The sequence below is a fragment of the Petromyzon marinus genome, unplaced genomic scaffold (assembly GCF_048934315.1).
Source record: "Petromyzon marinus isolate PM22_M1 ecotype Great Lakes invasive population unplaced genomic scaffold, UKy_Petmar_22M1.pri1.0 PM_G_Scaffold_4, whole genome shotgun sequence".
Lineage (NCBI taxonomy): Eukaryota > Metazoa > Chordata > Hyperoartia > Petromyzontiformes > Petromyzontidae > Petromyzon > Petromyzon marinus.
Window position 1 is genome coordinate 827,549 of NW_027422983.1, and position 25,935 is coordinate 853,483.

General features: G+C 53.6%; 2 protein-coding genes across 2 annotated transcripts; both read right to left on the reverse strand.

The window, feature by feature from the left end:
* Positions 1-329: 329 nt before the first annotated feature.
* Positions 330-17,437, reverse strand: LOC142916543 (uncharacterized). Its single transcript, XM_076061664.1, has 5 exons — positions 16,872-17,437; positions 10,258-10,385; positions 5,350-5,546; positions 1,519-2,118; positions 330-439 (listed from the first exon to the last, which is right to left on the reverse strand). The coding sequence occupies exons 1-5, from the start codon at positions 17,111-17,113 to the stop codon at positions 365-367; spliced, it is 1,242 nt and encodes a 413-aa protein (XP_075917779.1). The 5' UTR covers positions 17,114-17,437; the 3' UTR covers positions 330-364.
* A 1,756-nt stretch (positions 17,438-19,193) lies between these two features.
* Positions 19,194-25,234, reverse strand: LOC142916544 (protein phosphatase 1D-like). The gene is made up of 4 exons (XM_076061666.1): positions 24,667-25,234; positions 23,821-23,906; positions 22,579-22,786; positions 19,194-19,213 (listed from the first exon to the last, which is right to left on the reverse strand). Exons 2-4 carry the CDS (start codon positions 23,896-23,898, stop codon positions 19,194-19,196), a joined length of 306 nt encoding a protein of 101 aa, XP_075917781.1. The 5' UTR covers positions 23,899-23,906; positions 24,667-25,234.
* Positions 25,235-25,935: the final 701 nt, after the last annotated feature.

The following is a 25,935-nucleotide window of genomic DNA, read 5'->3' on the forward strand; positions in this document are numbered from 1 at the left end:
CAGGGTCCCTCTACCGGGGTCCCTCTACCAGGGTCCCCGCTAGTCTGAGGCGCTAGTCTGAGGCGCTAGTCTGAGGCGCCAGTCTGAGGCGCTAGTCTGAGGCGCTAGTCTGAGGCGCCAGTCTGAGGCGCTAGTCTGAGGCGCTAGTCTGAGGTGCTAGTCTGAGGCACCAGTCTGAGGTGCTAGTCTGAGGCACTAGTCTGAGGCACTAGTCTGAGGCGCTAGTCTGAGGCGCTAGTCTGAGGCGCCAGTCTGAGGTGCTAGTCTGAGGCGCCAGTCTGAGGTGCTAGTCTGAGGTGCTAGTCTGAGGTGCTAGTCTGAGGCGCTAGTCTGAGGTACTAGTCTGAGGCGCTAGTCTGAGGTGCTAGTCTGAGGCGGTGCCCTCGTGAGGGCCGCTCCTGCGGCTGCGCTTGCTGGGAATCTCCTCCTGGCTGCAGCCCTGGAAAGGGAGGGGGTGGGGAGTTACCCACACACAGAGACCCATAGACTCACCACACATAGAGACCCATAGACTCACCACACACAGAGACCCATAGACTCACCACACACAGAGACCCATAGACTCACCACACACAGAGACCCATAGACTCACCACACACAGAGACCCATAGACTCACCACACAGAGACCCATAGACTCACCACACACAGAGACCCATAGACTCACCACACATAGAGACCCATATACTCACCACACACAGATACCCATAGACTCACCACACACAGAGACCCATAGACTCACCACACACAGAGACCCATAGACTCACCACACACAGAGACCCACAGACTCACCACACACAGAGACTCATAGACTCACCACACACAGAGACCCATAGACTCACCACACACAGAGACCCATAGACTCACCACACACAGAGACCCATAGATTCACCACACACAGAGACTCATAGACTCACCACACACAGAGACCCATAGACTCACCACACACAGAGACCCATAGACTCACCACACACAGAGACCCATAGACTCACCACACACAGAGTCACAGCATTACCGTCCGACACCAATGAGGTAGGGGATCGTTTCGCTGGACAGACAAACACACGCACACTTACACACAAACACACATACACACAAACACACGTACACACACACGTACACATCCACACACACACGCACACACACACGTACACACAAACACACACACATACACACAAACACACATACACACACAAACACATATACACACACACACACGTACACACACAAACACGCACACATACACACAAACACACATAAACACATATACACACACACACACAAACACGCACACATACACACAAACACACACACGTACACACATACACACAAACACACGTACACGCACACACACACGCACACGCACGCACACGTACACACGTACACACACACAAACACGCACACATACACACAAACACACACACACGCACACAAATACACATACACACAAACACACGTACACACGCACACACATACACACGTACACACACACACACCACGCATCGTGACGGTGCCCTCACCAGGTCAGCCAGCAGTGGAGTGAACTTCCCACTGCTGCTGTTGCCGCTGCTGCTGCTGTTGTTGTTGCTGCTGCTGCTGTTGTTGCTGGGTAGCTCCTCGGTGCCCGGCCCTCGTAGAACCTCGGTTCCACTCCTGGCCAGGGCTGACGCACGGACAGCGCCACCACCACCACCACCAGCGACCATTCCTCCTCCGCCGGCAACGAGCTCGGCGCCGGCGGCGCCGTCGGCACCGAGCCGGGGCGCCGGCGACGCCGCCGACGGGCACAGCCGCGCCACCACGGCGCTCACGTTGTCGGCCTTGGTGCCGAGCCGGTGCCAGCGGGACAGCGCCTCCGCCACCAGCGCCTGCGCCAGCGTCAGGTCTACACCGCTGCTGCTGCTGCTGTTGCTGCTGCTGCTGCTGGCACCACCGGCACAACAACCAGCACCACCAGCAGCACAACCACCGGCACAACCACCGGCAGCACCACCAGCACAACCACCGGAACCACCAGCAGCACAACCACCGGCAGCACCACCAGCACAACCACCGGCACCACCACCAGCACAACCACCGGCACCACCAGCAGCACAACCACCGGCACCACCGCCGCTGGCCTGCAGGATGAGACGTGTAAGTGCATGTAGACGTGTGTGTGTGTATGTATATAGTGTGTGTGCGTAGACGTGTGTGTGCGTAGACGTGTGTGTGTAGACGTGTGTGTATATGTAGACGTGTGTGTGTAGACATAGTGTGTGTGTGTGCATGTAGACGTGTGTGTATGTAGACGTGTGTGTGTGTATGTAGACGTGTGTGTGTGTGTGTATATTGTGTGTGTGTATGTAGACGTGTGTGTATGTAGACGTGTGTGTATATGTGTGTGTGTGTATGTAGACGTGTGTGTGTGTATGTAGACGTGTGTGTGTGTGTGTAGACGTGTTTGTGTGTATGTAGACGTGTGTGTGTGTATGTAGACGTGTGTGTGTGTAGACGTGTGTGTGTGTGTATGTAGACGTGTGTGTGTGTATGTAGACGTGTGTGTGTATATGTGTGTGTGTGTGTATGTAGACGTGTGTGTGTATGCAGACGTGTGTGTGTGTATGTAGACGTGTGTGTGCATGTAGACGTGTGTGTGTGTAGACGTGTGTGTGTATGCAGACGTGTGTGTGTGTATGTAGACGTGTGTGTGCATGTAGACGTGTGTGTGTGTAGACGTGTGTGTGTGTGTATATAGTGTGTGTATGTATAGTGTGTGTGTGTGCATGTAGACGTGTGTGTGGTAGACGTGTGTGTGTATGTAGACGTGTGTGTGTGTATGTAGACGTGTGTGTGTGTGTAGACGTGTGTGTGTATATATACGTGTGTGTGTGTGTGTATGTAGACGTGTGTGTGTATGTAGACGTGTGTGTGTGTATGTAGACGTGTGTGTATATGTGTGTGTGTATGTAGACGTGTGTGCGTGTATGTAGACGTGTGTGTGTGTGTGTAGACGTGTGTGTGTGTGTGTGTAGACGTGTGTGTGTGTATGTAGACGTGTGTGTGTGTGTATGTAGACGTGTGTGTGTGTGTATATAGTGTGTGTGTGTATGTAGACGTGTGTGTGTATGTAAACGTGTGTGTGTGTATGTAGACGTGTGTGTGTGTATGTAGACGTGTGTGTGTATGTAGACGTGTGTGTGTGTATGTAGACGTGTGTGTGTGTATGTAGACGTGTGTGAGTGTATGTTGACGTGTGTGTGTATGTAGACGTGTGTGTGTGTATGTAGACGTGTGTGTGTATATGTGTGTGTGTGTCTGGACCACTGGACGGGTTCCGCAGGATTGGAAGTATGCCCTGGTGGTCCCCCTTTTTAAGAAGGGGGACCGCACAGACTGTAACAACTACAGGGGCATCTCACTCCTCAGTGTGCCGGGAAAGGTCCTGGCAAGGATTATTCAACATCGCCTTGCCAGGCACGCTGAGGAGAGGCTTGCGGAACCCCAATGCGGTTTCAGGAAAGGGCGGTCCTGCACAGATGCCATTTTTCTGTCCGTCTGCTACAGCAGAGGTGTAGGGAATTCCAACAAGACCTACATCTCTGCTTTATTGACCTGGTCAAGGCCTATGATACCATCAGTAGGCCTGGGCTCTGGGTCGTTCTTCGTGCTTTTGGAGTACCTGACCCTCTGCTCACGATCATTAAGGACCTTCATGATAGTGAGCGGGCCCGGGTAAAACTACGTGGCCGGGAGTCAGAGCCATTCCCTGCACACCTTGGGGTGCGGCAGGGATGTCCTCTGGCTCCCACATTATTTAACATATATTTTGACCACGTAGTTCGTGAAGCCTTCAATAGCTGTACCGGGGGAATCTCCATATGGTACAGATATAATGGGAGGCTAATCGATGCCCGGGTGCGGTCAAGGGATGGCTCCCTATTGCTCAACCACGTTATGTATGCTGATGATTTGGTAATAGCTGCTCAGTCAGAGGAGGAGTTGGAGACGCTGCTGCTGAGACTGGAGCGTGCCACTAAGAGGTGGGGCCTTACCATCAGCCCCACCAAAACTAAGCACCTGCCTGGGTATTTTGTACCATCGGACACTCCACCCCCACAACTCCCAATCGGTGATGGGGCAGTTGTGGAGAGAGTGGAGAGTTTCCCATACCTGGGCAGTGTGCTTATGACTGGCTCCAGTTTAACAGCAGAGGTCTCACTCCGAATCAGTCGAGCGGCAATATCTTTTCATCGGTTGCGTAACGCTGTGTGGAAGCTACCTGGTCTCTCGCTCCGCACTAAGCTTCAGGTCTTCTCGGCCACGGTCATTCCCTCCCTTCTCTCGCCGGTTGGAAACATTTAGGCTGGCCTGCCTACGATCCATCCTGGGTTTAACCAGACTGGATTGTGTGAGGTGCTCACAAATCCTTGAAAGATCTGGGCAGGGTCCCATCGGTGAGCTCCTCCGGCAGGCAAGGCTGCGATGGCTGGGTCATGTAGCCCGCATGCCCAGCCACCGCATGCCGAAACAGCTTTTGTTTGGCCAGATTGAGCGGGCTAAGCGGGCGCGGCACGGGCTAGAGAAGAGATGGAGTGATGTGGTACAGGAGGACGTGGAGCTGAGTGGACTTGCCGATGACTGGTACCAGCGGTGTCAAGATCGGCCTCTGTGGAGGAGGCTCGTGAAGGATGCTACTGGGCAGTTGGAGGCAGTCGCCCTCCAACAACAACGGAGGGCGGAGGAGCGACGCTCAGAACAACGAGCGGAGCGCCGGGTGGCTAAAGCACAGCAGGTTGGCACAGTAGGGGGCACAGGTGGTGCATCAGCCAGTCATCTCAGTCAGTCGACCTGTGGCACCTGGGTCTGCCCCGTGACCTCCTGCCAGCGGGCGTTCGACACTTCACGTGGCCTCAGGGTGCACATAGCCTGGCACAAGCGTCGTGGTGACGTCACCGCCACTTAGTGGCGAATGGCGGTTGTTGTTGTGTGTATGTAGACGTGTGTGTGTGTGTAGACGTGTGTGTATGTAGACGTGTGTGTGTATGTAGACGTGTGTGTGTATGTAGACGTGTGTGCGTGTATGTAGACGTGTGTGAGTGTATGTAGACGTGTGTGTGTGTATAGTGTGTGTGTAAACGTGTGTGTGTGTATGTAGACGTGTGTGTATGTAGACGTGTGTGTGTATGTAGACGTGTGTGTGTGTGTGTATGTAGACGTGTGTGTGTGTGTATGTAGACGTGTGTGTGTGTGTATGTAGACGTGTGTGTGTGTGTGTATGTAGACGTGTGTGTGTGTATGTATGTAGACGTGTGTGTGTGTATGTAGACGTTTGTGTGTATGTAGACGTGTGTGTGTGTATGTAGACGTGCCCGTGCTCGCTGCTGCTGCTGTGCGTCCGCCCGATGACAGAGCGCCACGGCCTCTGTGGGCGTGAGGACATCCCAGACTCCGTCGGTGGCCAGCACCAGGTAGCGGTGGTGCCCTGGGTCCAGCCTGTAGGCGCTGACGTCCGGCTCGGGGGAGACCACAAACTGGGCGCTCGCAAAGTCGTAGCTCCAGAGGTCCCCTGTGGGATATCGCCAACACACACACACGTACACACGTACACACACACACGTACCACACACACACACGTACACACACACACGTACTCACACACGTACACACTCACACACGTACACACTCACACACACGTACACACACACGTACACACACACACGTACACACACACGTACACACACACACGTACACACTCACACACGTACACACTCACACACGTACACACACACACACGTACACACACGTACACACACACGTACACACACACGTACACACACACACGTACACACACACGTACACACACACACACGTACACACACACACGTACACACACACACACGTACACACACACACACGTACACACGTACGCACACACGTACACACACACACGTACACACACACATGTACACACACACACGTACACACACACTTACACACGTACACACACACACACGTACACACACGTACACACACGTACACACACACACACGTACACACACACACGGACACGTACACACACGGACACACGTACACACACACGTACACACGCACACACGTACACACACATGTACACACACACGTACACACACGTACACACACACGTACACACACGTACACACACACGTACACACACACACGTACACACACACACGTACACACGCGTACACACACTCGTAAACACACACGTAAACACACCTACGCGTACACACACATATACATGAACACACGTTTCACAACAACCGCCATTCGCCACTAGGTGGCGATGACATAACCAGGGCGCCTGTGCCAGGCTACGTGCACTTTTAACGCCAGATGAAGTGTCGAATGCCCGCTGGCAGGAGGTCGCCAGGAGGTGCCACGGGTGTGTATAGGTGTGTGTGTAGGTGTGTGTGTAGGTGTGTGTAGGTGTATGTGTAGGTGTGTGTGTAGGTGTGTGTGTGTAGGGGTGTGTGTGTAGGTGTGTGTGTAGGTGTGTGTGTAGGTGTGTGTAGGTGTGTGTAGGTGTGTGTATAGGTGTGTGTGTAGGTGTGTGTAGGTGTGTGTGTAGGTGTGTGTGCCGGACGGGCAACTCTGTCGTGGACAGTGCTGTGGGGGGAGGTCCAATTTTGATTGGCTCCTCCCCTCATGGCATATGTGTCCACCACAGGGGCTAAACGGGGGCTCTGGATGGATGTGAGGGGCTGGTAACCCCTCCACCTTCAATTAATTACCACTAAACCACGAATTAAGAATATATAACTAATAAGCTTGTGCCGGAGGCCCCGGGAGGCCAGGCGTCTATGACGTCTCCTGGCCAAACCCCAATTGGCGGAGCCAGGAGATTGAATATCTACCCTCGGGGCTCCTCCAGAAACAACGAAAAACCACTACGGGTGGCCACGTGGAATGTTCGAACACTCACTGCGGAGGAGAGGCTGCCACTCCTCTGTCGGGAGCTGGACCGGTACCGCCTGGATCTATGTGACATTCAGGAGGTCCGGTGGACCGGCTCTGGCTCCTGCCACTATGAGGGGTGGACAGTCCTCTACTCGGGGCAGCAGACTGCCAAACAACAGGGTGTGGCTCTTCTTTTGAACAAAAGAATAATGGGGCCTGGGAACATGGCGGTGAGGTGTGGGAAGCTGTAAGTCCCAGGCTACTTTGGGCTCGCCTTCCCATCAACTGGAGGCGAGGAATGGTGGTCGTGGTTACTTATGCCCCCACCGAAGATGAACATCCGTGGAGGGATGCAGGCAAAGCCGATGAGTCAGATGCCTTCTATGACCTCCTGTCACAGGTGCTGGCTAAAGTGGCCCCTCGGGATAGAGTCATCATGTTGGGTGACTTAAATGCCCGAGTTGGTCATGATACTGGCACCTGGTCTGGAGTGATTGGAGGGCATGGGCTAGATCAGCTCAATAACAACGGTAGAAGGCTGCTAGATTTTTGTGCAACCCATGGGCTAGTAATTACCAACACGCTGTTCCGGCATCGGCGCATCCACACAACATCATGGATGCATGCCGGGTCCAAGCAAGAACATCTGCTGGACTACATAGTGACGGACCAGCGGATGCTAGCCCATGTCCTTGACACCAGGACCTACCGTGGAGCTGATCTGCCTTCTGACCATCCGACTAGTCATCTGTAAGATGTGTCTGCTATTCTTCAACTCCGGTGGTGGGTGTACACCCAGGACCCCATTCCAACCTAAAGTGGCCTGGTCTCAGTTATCTGATGAAAGTTGCAAGCGAGAATTTCATCATCGCTTGCGGCTGGGATTGGCATCGTCCCCGACTCCTCCTGATGTCGAGGGTAAATGGGCGAGGTTTAGGACTGTGACTCATGCAGCTGCAATGGCTGCTTTGGGTACGCGGTCCAGACCTCCCCAGAGACCCTGGCTGACAGAGGAGGTGTTCAGGATGGTTGAGAAAAAACGACAGGCCCACTGTCATCGGTTACAGAATCCCACGTCAGAGAATGAGGAGGCTTACCGCAGCCTTCGCTCGGAGGTTCGGAGAGCCATGAGGTGCTGCAAGGATGGGTGGTGGTCGCGGGTTGCTGAGGAGATGGAGTCTGCCTCAGTGGCCCGTGATCACAAATCTCTATTTAACTCCATCCAAAAAGTAATTTGCAGCGCAACACCTATTACCATCATTAGGGGAAAAAACGGTGACCCAATCTTCGACCCCCAGGAACAGGTTTGCAGATTTGCTGAGCATTTCTGTGAGGTCCTGGGGGAGGGAAAATCCCTCAGCCGGGAAAATATCGTGGCACAAAGTGAGGATGACCCTGCTGAGGCTGCGGTGCCTCAAATATTGGAAGAAGTCACCCCCTGTGAGTGGCTGGCTGAAGTGCCATCTGTTGAGGAAGTACTGAAGGCCATCCGGAGTCTGAGACCAGGAAAGGCAGCGGGCAGAGATGATCTCCCAAGCGAAATGCTGAGGGAGGGCGGCGTTTGTGCACAGACTGCCCTATATGACATCATAACAACAGTCTGGACCACTGGACGGGTTCCGCAGGACTGTAACAACTACAGGGGCATCTCACTCCTCAGTGTGCCGGGAAAGGTCCTGGCAAGGATTATTCAACATCGCCTTGCCAGGCACGCTGAGGAGAGGCTTGCGGAGCCCCAATGCGGTTTCAGGAAAGGGCGGTCCTGCAAAGATGCCATATTTTCTGTCCGTCTGCTACAGCAGAGTTGTAGGGAATTCCAAAAAGACCTACATATCTGCTTTCTTGACCTGGTCAAGGCCTATGATACCATCAGTAGACCTGGGCTCTGGGTTGTTCTTCGTGCTTTTGGAGTACCTGACCCTCTGCTCACGATCATTAAGGACCTTCATGATGGTGAGCGGGCCCGGGTAAAACTACGTGGCCGGGAGTCAGAGCCATTCCCTGTACACCTTGGGGTGCGACAGGGATGTCCTCTGGCTCCCACATTATTTAACATCTATTTTGACCATGTAGTTCGTGAAGCCTTCAATAGCTGTACCGGGGGACTCTCCATATGGTACATATATAATGGTAGGCTGATCGATGCCCGGGTGCGGTCAAGGGATGGCTCCCTATTGCTCAACCACGTCATGTATGCTGATGATTTGGTAATAGCTGCTCATTCAGAGGAGGAGTTGGAGACGCTGCTGCTGAGACTGGAGCGTGCCACTAAGAGGTGGGGCTTTAGCATCAGCCCCACCAAAACTAAGCACCTGCCTGGGTATTTTGTACCATCGGACACTCCACCCCCACAACTCCCAATCGGTGATGGGGCAGTTGTGGAGAGAGTGGAGAGTTTCCCATACCTGGGCAGTGTGCTTATGACCGGCTCCAGTTTAACAGCAGAGGTCTCACTCCGAATCAGTCGAGCGGCAATATCTTTTGATCGGTTGCGTAACGCTGTGTGGAAGCTACCTAGTCTGTCGCTCCGCACTAAGCGTCAAGTCTTCTCGGCCACGGTCATTCCCTCCCATCTCTACGCTTGCGAAACGTGGACCCCCCTAATGGAACATCTTCGCCGGTGTGAAACATTTAGGCTGGCCTGCCTACGATCCATCCTGGGTTTAACCAGGCTGGATTGTGTGAGGAGCTCACAAATCCTTGAAAGATCTGGGCAAGGCACCATCGGTGAGCTCTTCCGGCGGGCAAGGCTGTGATGGCTGGGTCATGTAGCCCGCATGCCTAGCCACCGCATGCCGAAACAGCTTTTGTTCGGCCGGATTGAGGGGGCTAAACGAGCGCGGCACGGGCTAGAGAAGAGATAGAGTGATGTGGTACAGGAGGACGTGGAGCTGAGTGGACTTGCCGATTACTGGTACCAGCGGTGTCAAGATCGGCCTCTGTGGAGGAGGCTCGTGAAGGATGCTACTGGGCAGTTGGAGGTAGTCGCCCTCCAACAACAACGGAGGGCGGAGGAGCGACGCTCAGAACAACGAGCGGAGCGCCGGGTGGCTAAAGCACAGCAGGTTGGCACAGTAGGGGGCACAGGTGGTGCATCAGCCAGTCATCTCAGTCAGTCGACCCGTGGCACCTGGGTCTGCCCCGTGACCTCCTGCCAGCGGGCGTTCGACACTTCACGTGGCCTCAGGGTGCACATAGCCTGGCACAAGCGTCGTGGTGACGTCACCGCCACTTAGTGGCGAATGGCGGTTGTTGTTGTTGTTGTGTAGGTGTGTGTGTAGCTGTGTGTGTGTGTAGGTGTGTGTGTGTGTAGGTGTGTGTGTAGGTGTGTGTGTGTGTACCGAGGGAGCGTGACACGGCCAGGAAGGGGATGTCCTCCGTGGCTGAGCTTTGCTGCCCAGGGCCGCAGTGAGCCACAAGGGGCCTCCTCCAGGCCACACAGCAAGGCCCCCCTGGCTTCCTCATCACCCTGGTGGGCAGACACACAAAGACAAAGATCCCCCGTGTAGCCTTAACAGACTGTACGGGCAAGTGCTGTTAGCGAGCACACACAAAGACAAAGATCCCCCGTGTAACCTTTAACAGACTGTAGGGGCAAGTGCTGTTAGCGAGCACACACAAAGACAAAGATCCTCTGTGTAGCCTGTAACAGACTGTAGGGGCAAGTGCTGTTAGCGAGCACACACAAAGACAAAGATCCCCCGTGTAGCCTGTAACAGACTGTAGGGGCAAGTGCTGTTAGCGAGCAGCACCTACGAATGCCGGAAAGGTACACGAGGGGGTGGGTGCCCAGCACCACGCCCGGCCGCCTTTGTATCCCTAGTGGCGATGTTTACACACCGCACCAGGTATTCATTTGAGGCTTAGTCGACCTAGGGGAGGCCCTGGACCGGTTCAGATAATCGTGACTGGTGTTGGCTGTGAGCGGGAATCGAACCCGGGTCATCAGGTTCGTAGCACAGCGCGCAAACCACTACACTACTCCTCCCCATACACCCATACACACATACACACACACACACATATATACACACACACAACAACAACCGCCATTCGCCACTAAGTGGCAGTGACGTCACCACGACGCTTGTGCCAGGCTATGTGCACCCTGAGACCACGTGAAGTCTCGAACGCCCGCGGGCAGGAGGTCACGGGGCAGACCCAGGTGCCACGGGTCGACTGACTGAGACGACTGGCTGATGCACCACCTGTGCCCCCTACTGTGGCAACCTGCTGTGCTTTAGCCACCCGGCGTTCCGCTCATTGTTGTGAGCGTCGCTCCTCCGCCCTCCGTTGTTGTTGGAGGGCGACTGCCTCCAACTGCCCAGAAGCGTCCTTCACAAGCCTCCTCCACAGAGGCCGATCTTGACACCGCTGGCACCAGTCATCGGCAAGTCCACTCAGCTCCACGTCCTCCTGTACCACATCACTCCATCTCTTCTCTAGCCCGTGCCGCGCTCGTTTAGCCCCCTCAATCCGGCCGAACAAAAGCTGTTTTGGCATGCGGTGGCTGGGCATGCGGGCTACATGACCCAGCCATCGCAGCCTTGCCCGCCGGAGGAGCTCACCGATGGGACCTTGCCCAGATCTTTCAAGGATTTGTGAGCTCCTCACACAATCCAGTCTGGTTAAACCCAGGATGGATCGTAGGCAGGCCAGCCTAAATGTTTCTAACCGGCGAATATGTTTCATTAGGGGGGTCCACGTTTCGCAAGCGTAGAGAAGGGAGGGAATGACCGTGGCCGAGAAGACCTGAAGCTTACTGTGGAGCGACAGACCAGGTAGCTTCCACACAGCGTTACACAACCGATGAAAAGATATTGTTGCTGGACTGATTCGGAGTGAGACCTCTGCTGTTAAACTGGAGCCGGTCATAAGCACACTGCCCAGGTATGGGAAACTCTCCACTCTCTCCACAACTGCCCCATCACCGATTGCGAGTTGTGGGGGTGGAGTGTCCGATGGTACAAAATACCCAGGCAGGTGCCTGGGTATTATACACATAAACACACACAGACACACATACACACACACGCACAGACACACAGACACACACATACACACACAGACACACACACATACACACACATACACACATACACACACACATACACACACACACATACACACACATACACAAGAACAACAACAACCGCCATTCGCCATTAAGTGGCGGTGACGTCACCACGACGCTTGTGCCAGGCTATGTTCACCCTGAGGCCACGTGAAGTGTCGAACGCCCGCTGGCAGGAGGTCACGGGGCAGACCCAGGTGCCACGGGTCGACTGACTGAGATGACTGGCTGATGCAGCACCTGTGCCCCCTACTGTGCCAACCTGCTGTGCTTTAGCCACCCGGCGCTCCGCTCGTTGTTGTGAGCGTCGCTCCTCTGCCCTCCGTTGTTGTTGGTGGGCGACTGCCTCCAACTGCCCAGTAGCGTCCTTCACGAGCCTCCTCCACAGAGGCCGATCTTGACACCGCTGGTACCAGTCATCGGCAAGTCCACTCAGCTCCACGTCCTCCTGTACCACATCACTCCATCTCTTCTCTAGCCCGTGCTGCGCCCGCTTAGCCCCCTCAATCTGGCCGAACAAAAGCTGTTTCGGCATGAGGTGGCTGGGCATGCGGGCTACATGACCCAGCCATCGCAGCCTTGCCCACCGGAGGAGCTCACCGATGGGACCTTGCCCAGATCTTTCAAGGATTTGTGAGCTCCTCACACAATCCAGTCTGGTTAAACCCAGGATGGATCGTAGGCAGGCCAGCCTAAATGTTTCTAACCGGCAAAGATGTTCCATTAGGGGGGTCCATGTTTCGCAAGCGTATAGAAGGGAGGGATTGACCGTGGCCGAGAAGACCTGAAGCTTAGTGCGGAGCGACAGACCAGGTAGCTTCCACACAGCGTTACGCAACCGATGAAAAGATATTGCCGCTCGACTGATTCGAGTGAGACCTCTGCTGTTAAACTGGAGCCGGTCATAAGCACACTGCCCAGGTATGGGAAACTCTCCACAATCTCCATAACTGCCGCATCACCGATTGGGAGTTGTGGGGGTGGAGTGTCCGATGGTACAAAATACCCAGGCAGGTGCTTAGTTTTGGTGCGGCTGATGGTAAGGCCCCACCTCTTAGTGGCACGCTCCAGTCTCAGCAGCAGCGTCTCCAACTCCTCCTCTGAATGAGCAGCTATTACCAAATCAGCAGACATAACGTGGTTGAGCAATAGGGAGCCATCCCTTGACCGCACCCGGGCATCGATCAGCCTCCCATTATATCTGTACCATATGGAGATTCCCCCGGTACAGCTATTGAAGGCTTCACGAACTACGTGGTCAAAATAGATGTTAAATAATGTGGGAGCCAGAGGACATCCCTGTCGCACCCCAAGGTGTACAGGGAATGGCTCTGACTCCCGGCCACGTAGTTTTACCCGGGCCCGCTCATCATCATGAAGGTCCTTAATGATCTTGAGCAGAGGGTCAGGTACTCCAAAAGCACGAAGAACAACCCAGAGCCCAGGCCTACTGATGGTATCATAGGCCTTGACCAGGTCAAGAAAGCAGAAAAGTAGGTATTTTTGGAATTCCCTACACCTCTGCTGTAGCAGACGGACAGAAAATATGGCATCTGTGCAGGACCGCCCTTTCCTGAAACCGCATTGGGGCTCCGCAAGCCACTCCTCAGCGTGCCTGGCAAGGCGATGTTGAATAATCCTTGCCAGGACCTTTCCCGGCACACTGAGGAGTGAGATGCCTCTGTAGTTGTTACAGTCTGTGCGGTCCCCCTTCTTAAAAAGGGGGACCACCAGGGCATCCTTCCAATCCTGCGGAACCCGTCCAGTGGTCCAGACTGTTGTTATGATGTCATATAGGGCAGTCTGTGCACAAACGCCGCCCTCCCTCAGCATTTCGCTTGGGAGATCATCTCTGCCCGCTGCCTTTCCTGATCTCAGACTCCGGATCGCCTTCAGTACTTCCTCAACAGATGGCACCTCAGCCAGCCACTCACAGGGGGTGACTTCTTCCAATATTTGAGGCACCGCAGCCTCAGCAGGGTCATCTTCCCTTTGTGCCACGATGTTTTCCTGGCTGAGGGATTTTCCCTCCCCCAAGACCTCACAGAAATGCTCAGCAAATCTGTAAACCTGTTCCTGGGGGTCGGAGATTGGATCACCGTTTTTCCCCCTAATGATGGTAATAGGTGTGGCGCTGCAGGTTACTTTTTTGATGGAGTTAAATAGAGATTTGTGATCCCGGGCCACTGATGCAGACTCCATCTCCTCAGCAACCCGCGACCACCACCCATCCTTGCAGCGCCTCACGGCTCTCCGAACTTCCGAGCGAAGGCTGCGGTAAGCCTCCTCATTCTCTGACGTGGGATTCTGTAGCCGATGACAGTGGGCCTGTCGCTTTTTCTCAACCATCCTGAACACCTCCTCTGTCAGCCAGGGTCTCTGGGGAGGTCTGGACCGCGTACCCAAAGCAGCCATTGCAGCTACATGAGCCACAGTCCTAAACCTCGCCCATTTACCCTCGACATCAGGAGGAGTCGGGGACGATGCCAATCCCAGCCGCAAGCGATGATGAAATTCTCGCTTGCAACTTTCATCAAATAACTGAGACCAGGCCACTTTAGGTTGTAATGGGGTCCTGGGTGTACACCCACCACCAGAGTGGAAGAATGGCAGGCGCATCTTACAGATGACTAGTCGATGGTCAGAGGGCAGATCAGCTCCATGGTAGGTCCTGGTGTCAAGGACATGGGCTCGCATCCGCTGGTCCGTCACTAGGTAGTCCAGCAGATGTTCTTGCTTGGACCCGGCATGCATCCATGATGTTGTGTGGATGCGCCGATGCCGGAACAGCGTGTTGGAAATTACAAGCCCATGGGCTGCACAAAAATCTAGTAGCCTCCTACCGTTGTTATTGAGCTGATCTGGCCCATGCTCTCCAATCACTCCAGACCAGGTGCCAGTATCATGACCAACTCGGGCATTGAAGTCACCCAACATGATGACTCTATCCCGAGGGCCCACTTTAGCCAGCACCTGTGACAGGTCATAGAAGGCATCTGACTCATCGGCTTTGCCTGCATCCCTCCACGGATGTTCATCTTCGGTGGGGGCATAAGTAACCACGACCACCATTCCTCGCCTCCGGTTGATGGGAAGGCGAGCCCAAAGTAGCCTGGGACTTACAGCTTCTCACACCTCACCGCCACGCTCCCACGCCCCCTTCATTATTTTGTTCAAAAGAAGAGCCACACCCTGTTGTTTAGCAGTCTGCTGCCCCGAGTATAGGACTGTCCACCCCTCATGGTGGCAGGAGCCAGAGCCGGTCCACCGGATCTCCTGAATGCCACATAGATCCAGGCGGTACCGGTCCAGCTCCCGACAGAGGAGTGGCAGCCTCTCCTCCGCAGTGAGCGTTCGAACATTCCACGTGGCCACCCGTAGTGGTTTTTCGTTGTTTCTGGAGGAGCCCCGAGGGTAGATATTCAATCTCCTGGCTCCACATACACACAACAACAACAACAACCGCCATTCGCCACTAAGTGGCGGTGACGTCACCACGACGCTTGTGCCAGGCTATGTGCACCCTGAGGCCACGTGAAGTGTCGAACGCCCGCTGGCAGGAGGTCACGGGGCAGACCCAGGTGCCACGGGTCGACTGACTGAGATGACTGGCTGATGCACCACCTGTGCCCCCTACTGTGCCAACCTGCTGTGCTTTAGCCACCCGGCGCTCCGCTCGTTGTTCTGAGCGTCGCTCCTCCGCCCTCCGTTGTTGTTGGAGGGCGACTGCCTCCAACTGCCCAGTAGCATCCTTCACGAGCCTCCTCCACAGAGGCCGATCTTGACACCGCTGGTACAAGTCATCGGCAAGTCCACTCAGCTCCACGTCCTCCTGTACCACATCACTCCATCTCTTCTCTAGCCCGTGCCGTGCCCACTTAGCCCCCTCAATCCGGCTGAACAAAAGCTGTTTCGGCATGCGTTGGCTGGGCATGCGGGCTACATGACCCAGCCATCGCAGCCTTGCCCGCCGGAGGAGCTCACCGATGGGACCTTGCCCAGATCTTTCAAGGATTTGTGAGCTCCTCACACAATCCAGTCTGGTTAAACCCAGGATGGATCGTAGGCAGGCCAGCCTAAATGTTTCTAACCGGCGAATATGTTTCATTAGGGGGGTCCACGTTTCGCAAGCGTAGAGAAGGGAGGGAATGACCGTGGCCGAGAAGACCTGAAGCTTAGTGTGGAGCGACAGACCAGGTAGCTTCCACACGTTACGCAACCGATGAAAAGATATTGCCGCTCGACTGATTCGGAGTGAGACCTCTGCTGTTAAACTGGAGCCAGTCATAAGCACACTGCCCAGGTATGGGAAACTCTCCACTCTCTCCACAACTGCCCCATCACCAATTGGGAGTTGTGAGGGTGGAGTGTCCGATGGTACAAAATACCCAGGCAGGTGCTTAGTTTTGGTGGGGCTGATGGTAAGGCCCCACCTCTTAGTGGCACGCTCCAGTCTCAGCAGCAGCGTCTCCAATTCCTCCTCTGAATGAGCAGCTATTACCAAATCATCAGCATACATAACGTGGTTGAGCAATAGGGAGCCATCCTTTGACCGCACCCGGGCATCGATCAGCCTCCCATTATATCTGTACCATATGAAGATTCCCCCGGTACAGCTACTGAAGGCTTCACGAACTACGCGGTCAAAATAGATGTTAAATAATGTGGGAGCCAGAGGACATCCCTGTCGCACCCCAAGGTGTACAGGGAATGGCTCTGACTCCCGGCCACGTAGTTTTACCCGGGCCCGCTCACCATCATGAAGGTCCTTAATGATCGTGAGCAGAGGGTCAGGTACTCCAAAAGCACGAAGAACGACCCAGAGCCCAGGCCTACTGATGGTATCATAGGCACACACACACATACACACGAATGTCTTACCGCCCGCCCAGCCTCTCGATGCGTTCCCTCTCCACTGGATCCTCCGGCTTGTGGTCGCGCGTCAACGCCACGGCAAGTAGCGGCACCACCTCGTCCACCACCTCGTCCACCACCTCCTCCTCCACCTCGTCCACCTCCTCATCCACCACCTCGTCCACCTCCTCCACCACCTCGTCCACCTCCACCACCTTGTCCACCTCCTTGTCCACCACCACCTCCTTGTCCACCTCCTCCTCTTCCATCTCGTCCACCACCTCGTCCACCTCCTCCTCCACCTCGTCCACCACCTCCTCCTTGTCCACCTCCTGCCGGGGCGGTGGTGGTGGTGGTTGTGACAGTGGTGGCCGTGGTGGTGGCGGTGGTTGTGACAGTGGTGGTGGTGGTGGTTGTGACAGTGGTGGTGGTGGTGGTTGTGACAGTGGTGGTGGTGGTTGTGACAGTGGTGGCCGTGGCGGTGGTTGTAGTGGTGGTGGTTGTGACAGTGGTGGCCGTGGTGGTGGCGGTGGTTGTGACAGTGGTGGTGGTGGTTGTGACAGCGGTGGTGGTGGTGGTTGTGACAGTGGTGGTGGTGGTTGTGACAGTGGTGGTGGCCGTGGTGGTGGTGGTGGTGGTTGTGACAGTGGTGGTGGTGGTGGTTGTGACAGTGGTGGCCGTGGTGGTGGTGGTGGTTGTGACAGTGGTGGTGGTTGTGACAGTGGTGGTGGTGGTTGTGACAGTGGTGGTGGTGGTTGTGGTGGTTGTGACAGTGGTGGTTGTGGTTGTAGTTGTGGTGGTTGTGACAGTGGCGGTGGTTGCGGTGTTGCCACGGCTTGGCCGATGGGCGCTATGAAGTCCGCCACAACTTGGCCATGCGTAGGTGGGGTTCCGTCCCAGGCTAGGTGGGCCTTCACAGAAGGGGGGCCCATGTCCGAAGGGGGGTCCGCTGAATAAATGGGGCGCAAGGAAGAAGGGGGGCCCGCTGAATAAATGGGTCGCAGTGAGGAAGGGGGGGCCAATGAATAGACGGGGTGCATTGAAGGGGGGGGGGGTCCGTCGGCGGGGGTGCCCCCCCCCCGGGGGTGCCGCTGGGCGATGACGGCTCGCGAGTCTCCCACGTGGGCGACGTAGAGCTCGTCACCGCCCCTGATGAGGCAGCAGCAAGCCGTGGTGCCTGCGGTGCTGGGATGGCCCTGCGGTGTGCGCGGCCAGTTAACTGTAGGGGGGGGGGGTTAGACAGAGGTGTGGGTGAGTGACTGAGTGGGTGGGTAGGTGGGTGATTGAGTGACTGTGTGAGTGGGTGGGTGAGTAATTGAGTGGGTGGGTGAGTGACTGAGTGGGTGAGTGACTGTGTGAGTGGGTGGGTGGGTGAGTGACTGAGTAGGTGGGTGAGTGACTGAGTGGGTTAGTGACTGAGTGGGTGGGTGAGTGATTGAGTGGGTGGGTGGGTGAGTGACTGTGTGAGTGGGTGGGTGGGTGAGTGATTGAGTGGGTGGGTGAGTGACTGAGTGGGTTAGTGACTGTGTGGGTGGGTGGGTGAGTGAGTGACTGAGTGGGTGAGTGACTGTGTGAGTGAGTGGGTGGGTGAGTGATTGAGTGGGTGGGTGAATTAGTGGGTGAGTGACTGTGTGAGTGGGTGGGTGGATGGGTGAGTGACTGAGTGGGTGGGTGAGTGACTGAGTGGGTGAGTGACTGTGTGGGTGGGTGAGTGACTGAGTGGGTGAGTGACTGTGTGAGTGGGTGGGTGGGTGAGTGATTGAGTGGGTGGGTGAGTGACTGAATAGGTGGGTGAGTGACTGAGTGGGTTAGTGACTGAGTGGGTGGGTGGGTGAGTGATTGAGTGGGTGGGTGGGTGAGTGACTGTGTGGGTGGGTTAGTGACTGAGTGGGTGAGTGACTGTGTGAGTGGGTGGGTGGGTGAGTGATTGAGTGGGTGGGTGGTGTGCCAAAAAACCTCTGGAAGGTAAGATGGACAATTGTTGCTCGGAATTTTATGTTATTAAATTTGTTATAACAAAAATTAAATTGTAAAAGTTTTTTGGTATTTTGAAACGTTTTACAATTTTCAATGTTATTGAACAAAAATATATCAAATATGAAAAATGTTGCGAGAATTTCTTACACATTAGCCATGGGTGAAATAAATTTATTGTGCAACATTCACTGCCATTAATGCAGTGCTACAGTGAAATGCAGCGAAGTGTTTGATGACATTATTTCTGTCAATATTCCCTGCCATTACATTGAGACAAAATAAAATTAGACTCTGATCAATTTATTGGTAACTCTACCACTTCTCTTTGCTCTTCGTTATTTCCTAAGTAACTTCAGACAGCATCAGCCACACTCACGTTTCTTCACTCTCCGCTATCAAGCAGCATCCATCGGAGAAGATCAAATTCATTATGAGACCTCCTTTGCCAGTAACAAGATATAGTAATAGGTTTTACCCTTTTAACTGGCAGAAAAACTGACACCTTTATTCAAGGCATCATGTTTGCAATAACCACAACACAAGCAGTCAAAATGCAAACAAAAGAGACAACTCTGATAATAATATTGGGACTGTCCTTGAATTTGATTGGTCCACACCCGAGACGGCTTTTCTTAGAGCCTTCCCTGATCCACAAATTAAACCAATTTCAATGTTTATTTTGCCTCTATCAGCTACATTTGGCCCCAATCACACAACAAAACGTTGCGCCTTTTGGCGTAATCATCACCTGGTCTAACACCGCAAGTGTGAGACGTCATCATCATCTGGTCTAACACCGCAAGTGTGAGACGTCATCATCACCTGGTCTAACACCGCAAGTGTGAGACGTCATCATCATATGGTCTAACACCGTGTGTGTGACGTCATCACCTGGTCTAACACCGCAAGTGTGAGACGTCATCATCACCTGGTCTAACACCGCAAGTGTGAGACATCATCATCATCTGGTCTAACACCGCAAGCGTGAGACATCATCACCTGGTCTAACACCGCCTGTGTGAGACGTCATCATCACCTGGTCTAACACTGCGTGTGTGAGACGTCATCATCACCTGGTCTAACACCGCAAGTGTGAGACATCATCATCATCTGGTCTAACACTGCGTTTGTGAGACGTCATCATCACCTGGTCTAACACCGCAAGTGTGAGACGTCATCATCACCTGGTCTAACGCCGCAAGTGTGTGACGTCATCATCATCATCTGGTCTAACGCCGCAAGTGTGAGACGTCATCATCATCTGGTCTAACACCGCAAGTGTGAGACGTCATCATCATCATCTGGTCTAACACCGCGTGTGAGATGTCATCATCATCTGGTCTAACACCGCAAGTGTGAGACGTCATCATCATCTGCTTTAACACCGCAAGTGTGAGACGTCATCATCACCTGGTCTAACACCGCAAGTGTGAGACGTCATCATCACCTGGTCTAACACCGCAAGTGTGTGACGTCATCATCACCTGGTCTAACACCGCAAGTGTGAGACGTCATCGTCACCTGGTCTAACACCGCAAGTGTGAGACGTCATCATCACCTGGTCTAACACCGCAAGTGTGAGACGTCATCATCATCTGGTCTAACACCGCAAGTGTGAGACGTCATCATCACCTGGTCTAACACCGCAAGTGTGAGACGTCATCATCATCATCTGGTCTAACACCACGTGTGAGACGTCATCATCATCTGGTCTAACACCGCAAGTGTGAGACGTCATCATCACCTGGTCTAACACTGCAAGTGTGAGACGTCGTCATCACCTGGTCTAACACAGCGTGTGAGACGTCATCATCATCTGGTCTAACACCGCGTGTGTGAGACGTCATCATCACCTGGTCTAACACCGCAAGTGTGAGACGTCATCATCACCTGGTCTAACACCGCAAGTGTGAGACGTCATCATCATATGGTCTAACACCGTGTGTATGACATCATCACCTGGTCTAACACCGCAAGTGTGAGACGTCATCATCACCTGGTCTAACACCGCAAGTGTGAGACGTCATCATCATCATCTGGTCTAACACCGCAAGCGTGAGACGTCATCATCACCTGGTCTAACACCGCCTGTGTGAGACGTCATCATCACCTGGTCTAACACTGCGTGTGTGAGACGTCATCATCACCTGGTCTAACACCGCAAGTGTGAGACATCATCATCATCTGATCTAACACTGCGTGTGGAGGACGTCATCATCACCTGGTCTAACACCGCAAGTGTGAGACGTCATCATCACCTGGTCTAACGCCGCAAGTGTGTGACGTCATCATCATCATCTGGTCTAACGCCGCAAGTGTGAGACGTCATCATCATCTGGTCTAACACCGCAAGTGTGAGACGTCATCATCATCATCTGGTCTAACACCACGTGTGAGACGTCATCATCATCTGGTCTAACACCGCAAGTGTGAGACGTCATCATCACCTGGTCTAACACCGCAAGTGTGAGACGTCGTCATCACCTGGTCTAACACAGCGTGTGAGACATCATCATCTGGTCTAACACCGCGTGTGTGAGACGTCATCATCACCTGGTCTAACACCGCAAGTGTGAGACGTCATCATCACCTGGTCTAACACCGCAAGTGTGAGACGTCATCATCACCTGGTCTAACACCGCAAGTGTGAGACGTCATCATCATCTGGTCTAACACCGCGTGTGAGACGTCATCATCACCTGGTCTAACACCGCAAGTGTGAGACGTCATCATCATCATCTGGTCTAACACCGCGTGTGAGACGTCATGTGTGAGACGAGGCTCTAAGGGAAGCTGTCTCGGGTGTGGACTTATCAATTCCACCGCCAATGCATTATCAGAGCTGTGTGTTTTGTGTTTGCATTCCGACCGCAGGTATTGTGCTCAATGCACAAACAATGACTCCTTGTACACGAAAAAAATGGTGTCAGTTTTGTTGCCAGATGAAAGGGTTAAATTTTTTTTTATCATATTGTGCTACAGGCAAACGAGGTTCAAATGGTGGAACAAAACGTTAATTTAGTGTAGTGTATAGTGTAGTGTATAGTGTAATGTAGTGTGTAGTGTAGTGTGTAGTATATAGTGTAGTGTAGTGTATAGTAGTGTATAGTGTAGTGTATAGTGTAGTGTATAGTAGTGTATAGTAGTGTATAGTGTAGTGTATAGTGTAGTGTATAGTGTAGTGTATAGTAGTGTAGTGTATAGTAGTGTAGTGTATAGTATAGTGTATAGTAGTGTAGTGCATAGTAGTGTATAGTAGTGTATAGTGTAGTGTATAGTGTAGTGTATAGTAGTGTATAGTAGTGTATAGTGTAGTGTATAGTGTAGTGTATAGTAGTGTAGTGCATAGTAGTGTATAGTAGTGTATAGTGTAGTGTATAGTAGTGTATAGTAGTGTAGTGTATAGTGTAGTGTATAGTAATGTATAGTAGTGTAGTGTATAGTGTAGTGTATAGTGTAGTATATAGTGTAGTGTATAGTAGTGTAGTGTATAGTGTAGTGTATAGTGTAGTGTATAGTAGTGTAGTCTATAGTGTAGTGTATAGTAGTGTATAGTGTAGTGTATAGTAGTGTATAGTGTAGTGTATAGTGTAGTGTATAGTGTAGTGTATATAGTAGTGTATAGTAGTGTAGTGTATAGTATAGTAGTGTATAGTATAGTAGTGTATATAGTAGTGTATAGTAGTGTATAGTGTAGTGTATAGTATAGTATAGTAGTGTATAGTGTAGTGTATAGCGCAGCACGCGTGAGACCCACCCAGCTCCTCCCGCATGGCGCGCTGGCACGCTAGAAAGCCGTCACGGATGGCGTGGCAAACTCCCACGGGGTCGGCGGCGCCCCACAGCCCGGGCTGGGCGCGGATCGAGGGCCAGAGGCAGCGGCGGGCGAATCGAGCGGCCTGGGGGCCGCCGTGGCCGTCGAACACGGCCAGGAAGATGGCGTCCCCGTCGCCCTCGGTGGAGACCTGCGGGCACGGGGCGGCGAGGGGAACGTCACGTGACGCGAGCGGTGCATTGTGGGTCGGTCCTAGGCCTCGACCGGCGACCCGGCGGACAAAGAGGACAAAGATCCCCCGTGCAGCCTTGGCGGACCGTAGAGGCGAGTGCCGTTAGCGAGCGGCGCCAGCGATGGCCGCGAGGGCACACGAGGGGGTGGGTGGCCGGCACCACGCCCGGCCGCCTTTGTCTCCCCGGTGGCGATGTTCACGCACCGCACCGGGTACTCGTTTGAGGCCGAATCGACCTAGGGGGAGGCCCAGGACCGGTTCAGATAATCGCCACTGGGCGTTGGCCGTGAGCGGGAATCGAACTCGGGGTCGCCAGGTTCATAGTGCAGCGCGCTAACCGCTACACTATCGCTCCCCAAACACACAGAGACACACACACACAGACACACACAGAGACACACACACACAGACACACACAGACACACAGACACACACACAGACACACACACAGACACACACACAGACACACACACAGACACACACACAGACACACACACAGACACACACAGAGACACACACAGAGACACACACAGACACACAGAGACACACATACACACAGACACACACAGAGACACACAGAGACACACAGACACACACAGACACACACAGAGAAACACAGAGACACACACAGACACACACACAGAGACACACACACAGACACACACACAGACACACACACACAGACACACACAGACACACACACAGAAACACACACAGATACACACACAGACACACACACAGACACACACAGAGACACACACACAGAGACACACACACAGAGACACACACAGAGACACACACACACAGACACACACACAGAGACACACACACAGACAAACACAGAGACACACAGAGACACACACAGACACACACACAGAGACACACACACAGAGACACACACACAGAGACACACACACAGAGACACACACAGACACACACAGAGACACACAGACACACACACACAGACACACACACACAGAGACTCCGCCCACCTCTGTGATGTCCTCCATGTAGCGCCGCCCCCCACGGTTGGAATCGGCGCTCACGATCAGCTTCAATGGGCTCGACATGGTGCAACCTTAACACACACACACAGACAGACACATACAGACACACAGAGACACACACACATACACACACACAGAGACACACACACAGACACACACACAGACACACACACACAGACACACACACAGACACACAAACACAGATACACACAGACACAGACACACACACACAAACACACACACAACAACCTGTGTCTCTGTGTGTGTGTGTCTGTGTGTGTCTCTGGTGCAACCTTACCCCACACATACACACACAATAACCTGTGTGTGTCTGTGTGTGTGTTTGTGTGTGTGTCTCTGTGAGTCTGTGTGTGTCTGTGTGTCTCTGTGTGTGTCTGTGTGTGTCTGTGTGTGTGTCTCTGGTGCAACCTCACCCCCCACACACACACAACCTCTATGTGTCTGTGTGTGTGTCTCTCTGTGTGGCTGTGTGTGTGTCTGTGTGTGTGTGTCTCTGGTGCAACCTCACCCCACACACACAACCACCTCTGTGTCTGTGTGTGTGTGTCTGTGTGTGTCTGTGTCTCTGTGTGTGTGTGTCTGTGGTGCAACCTCACCCCACACACACAACCTGTGTGTGTGGGGTGAGGTTGCACAAGAGACACACACACACAGACACACACAACCTGTGTGTGTGTCTCTGTGTGTCTGTGTCTGTCTGTGTGTGTGTCTCTTGTGCAACCTCACCCCACACACACACACAACCTGTGTGTCTGTGTGTGTGTGTATGTCTGTGTGTGTGTAGTCGTGCTCTCACTGCGGGCTACTCACAACACTGATGACAAATGTCTCCGTGACTACCACGTTTTTGCCATCGTAAAATGACAGATTAATAATAAACAAAAATTAGGTTAATAATGAAAAATGACAGATTAATAATAAACACAAATTAGGTTAATAATGAAAAATGACAGATTAATGACAGACTCATAATGAACAATGACAGATTAATAATGAAAACCACAGACTAATCATGGAAAATGACAGATTAATAATAAACAGAAAAGCCTTAAAGCCCTAAGCGTGTTGTGGTGGCAGCAGCAGCAGTCACGAGACACACCCCGTGACGTTGCCGGGGCAAGCCAGGGCAAGCCAGGGTAACACACGCCTCACACCACACACACAGCCTCACACTACACACAGCCTCACAGTACACACACAGCCTCACACTACACACACACAGCCTCACACTACACACAGCCTCACACCACACACACAGCCTCACACTACACACACAGCCTCACACTACACAGCCCACACCACACACAGCCTCACACTACACACACACAGCCTCACACTACACACAGCCTCACACCACACACACACAGCCTCACACTACACACAGCCTCACACCACACACAGCCTCACACTACACACACACAGCCTCACACCACACACACAGCCTCACACTACACAACGTGACGTCACCACGACGCTTGTGCCAGGCTAGGTGCACATTGAGGCAGTCACGTGGTGTGTCGAACGCCCGCTGGCAGGAGGTCACGGGGCAGACCCAGCAGGTGCCACGGGTGACCGAGATGAGTGGCTGATGCACCACCTGTGCCCCCTACTGTGCCAACCTGCTGTGCTTTAGCCACCCGGCACTCCGCTCGTTGTTCTGAGCGTCGCTTCTCCACCCTTCGTTGTTGTTGGAGGGCGACTGCCTCCAACTACCCAGCAGCAGCAGCGTCCTTCACGAGCCTCCTCCTCCACAGAGGTCACACTCCACACACACTCACTACCCCACAAAGCCCCGCCCCTCAAGGCTCCGCCCCCACCCACAGCCCCGCCCACAGCCCCACCCACAGCCCCGGTGCGTGACAGATGGAGGCTGCTGTTGTGTTCAGCTTGCAGGAGGAGAATCCCAAGAGCTGTGAAGCCTCTACGGGGAGCGTTTCCACGTCGCCGTGAAGATCTTTTAACAAACTCCCGAGCACAAGAAAGCTCATCCCGATCGAGTCGCTCACGTGTCCTGAAGAGATGTGAGCCACTCTCAAAGGGAACGCCGGTCTCATTTACACACCGACCCCCCTGGTTCCA

What these genes read in the sequence shown, in the direction of transcription:
- LOC142916543 (XM_076061664.1), bottom strand. Translation starts at nt 17,113, where the DNA reads ATGGAAGAGGAGGAGGTGGACAAGGAGGTGGTGGTGGACAAGGAGGTG. An exon ending in ATCGAGAGGCTGGGCGGGCG is followed by an intron (nt 10,386 to 16,871) that starts GTAAGACATTCG and finishes TCTGCCCACCAG; the next exon opens with GGTGATGAGGAAGCCAGGGG. An exon ending in GGCCGTGTCACGCTCCCTCG is followed by an intron (nt 5,547 to 10,257) that starts GTACACACACAC and finishes GATATCCCACAG; the next exon opens with GGGACCTCTGGAGCTACGAC.
- LOC142916544 (XM_076061666.1), bottom strand. Translation starts at nt 23,898, where the DNA reads ATGTCGAGCCCATTGAAGCTGATCGTGAGCGCCGATTCCAACCGTGGG. An exon ending in ACATGGAGGACATCACAGAG is followed by an intron (nt 22,787 to 23,820) that starts GTGGGCGGAGTC and finishes CCGTGCCCGCAG; the next exon opens with GTCTCCACCGAGGGCGACGG. An exon ending in CGCCATGCGGGAGGAGCTGG is followed by an intron (nt 19,214 to 22,578) that starts GTGGGTCTCACG and finishes GCTGCTTGATAG; the next exon opens with CGGAGAGTGAAGAAACGTGA.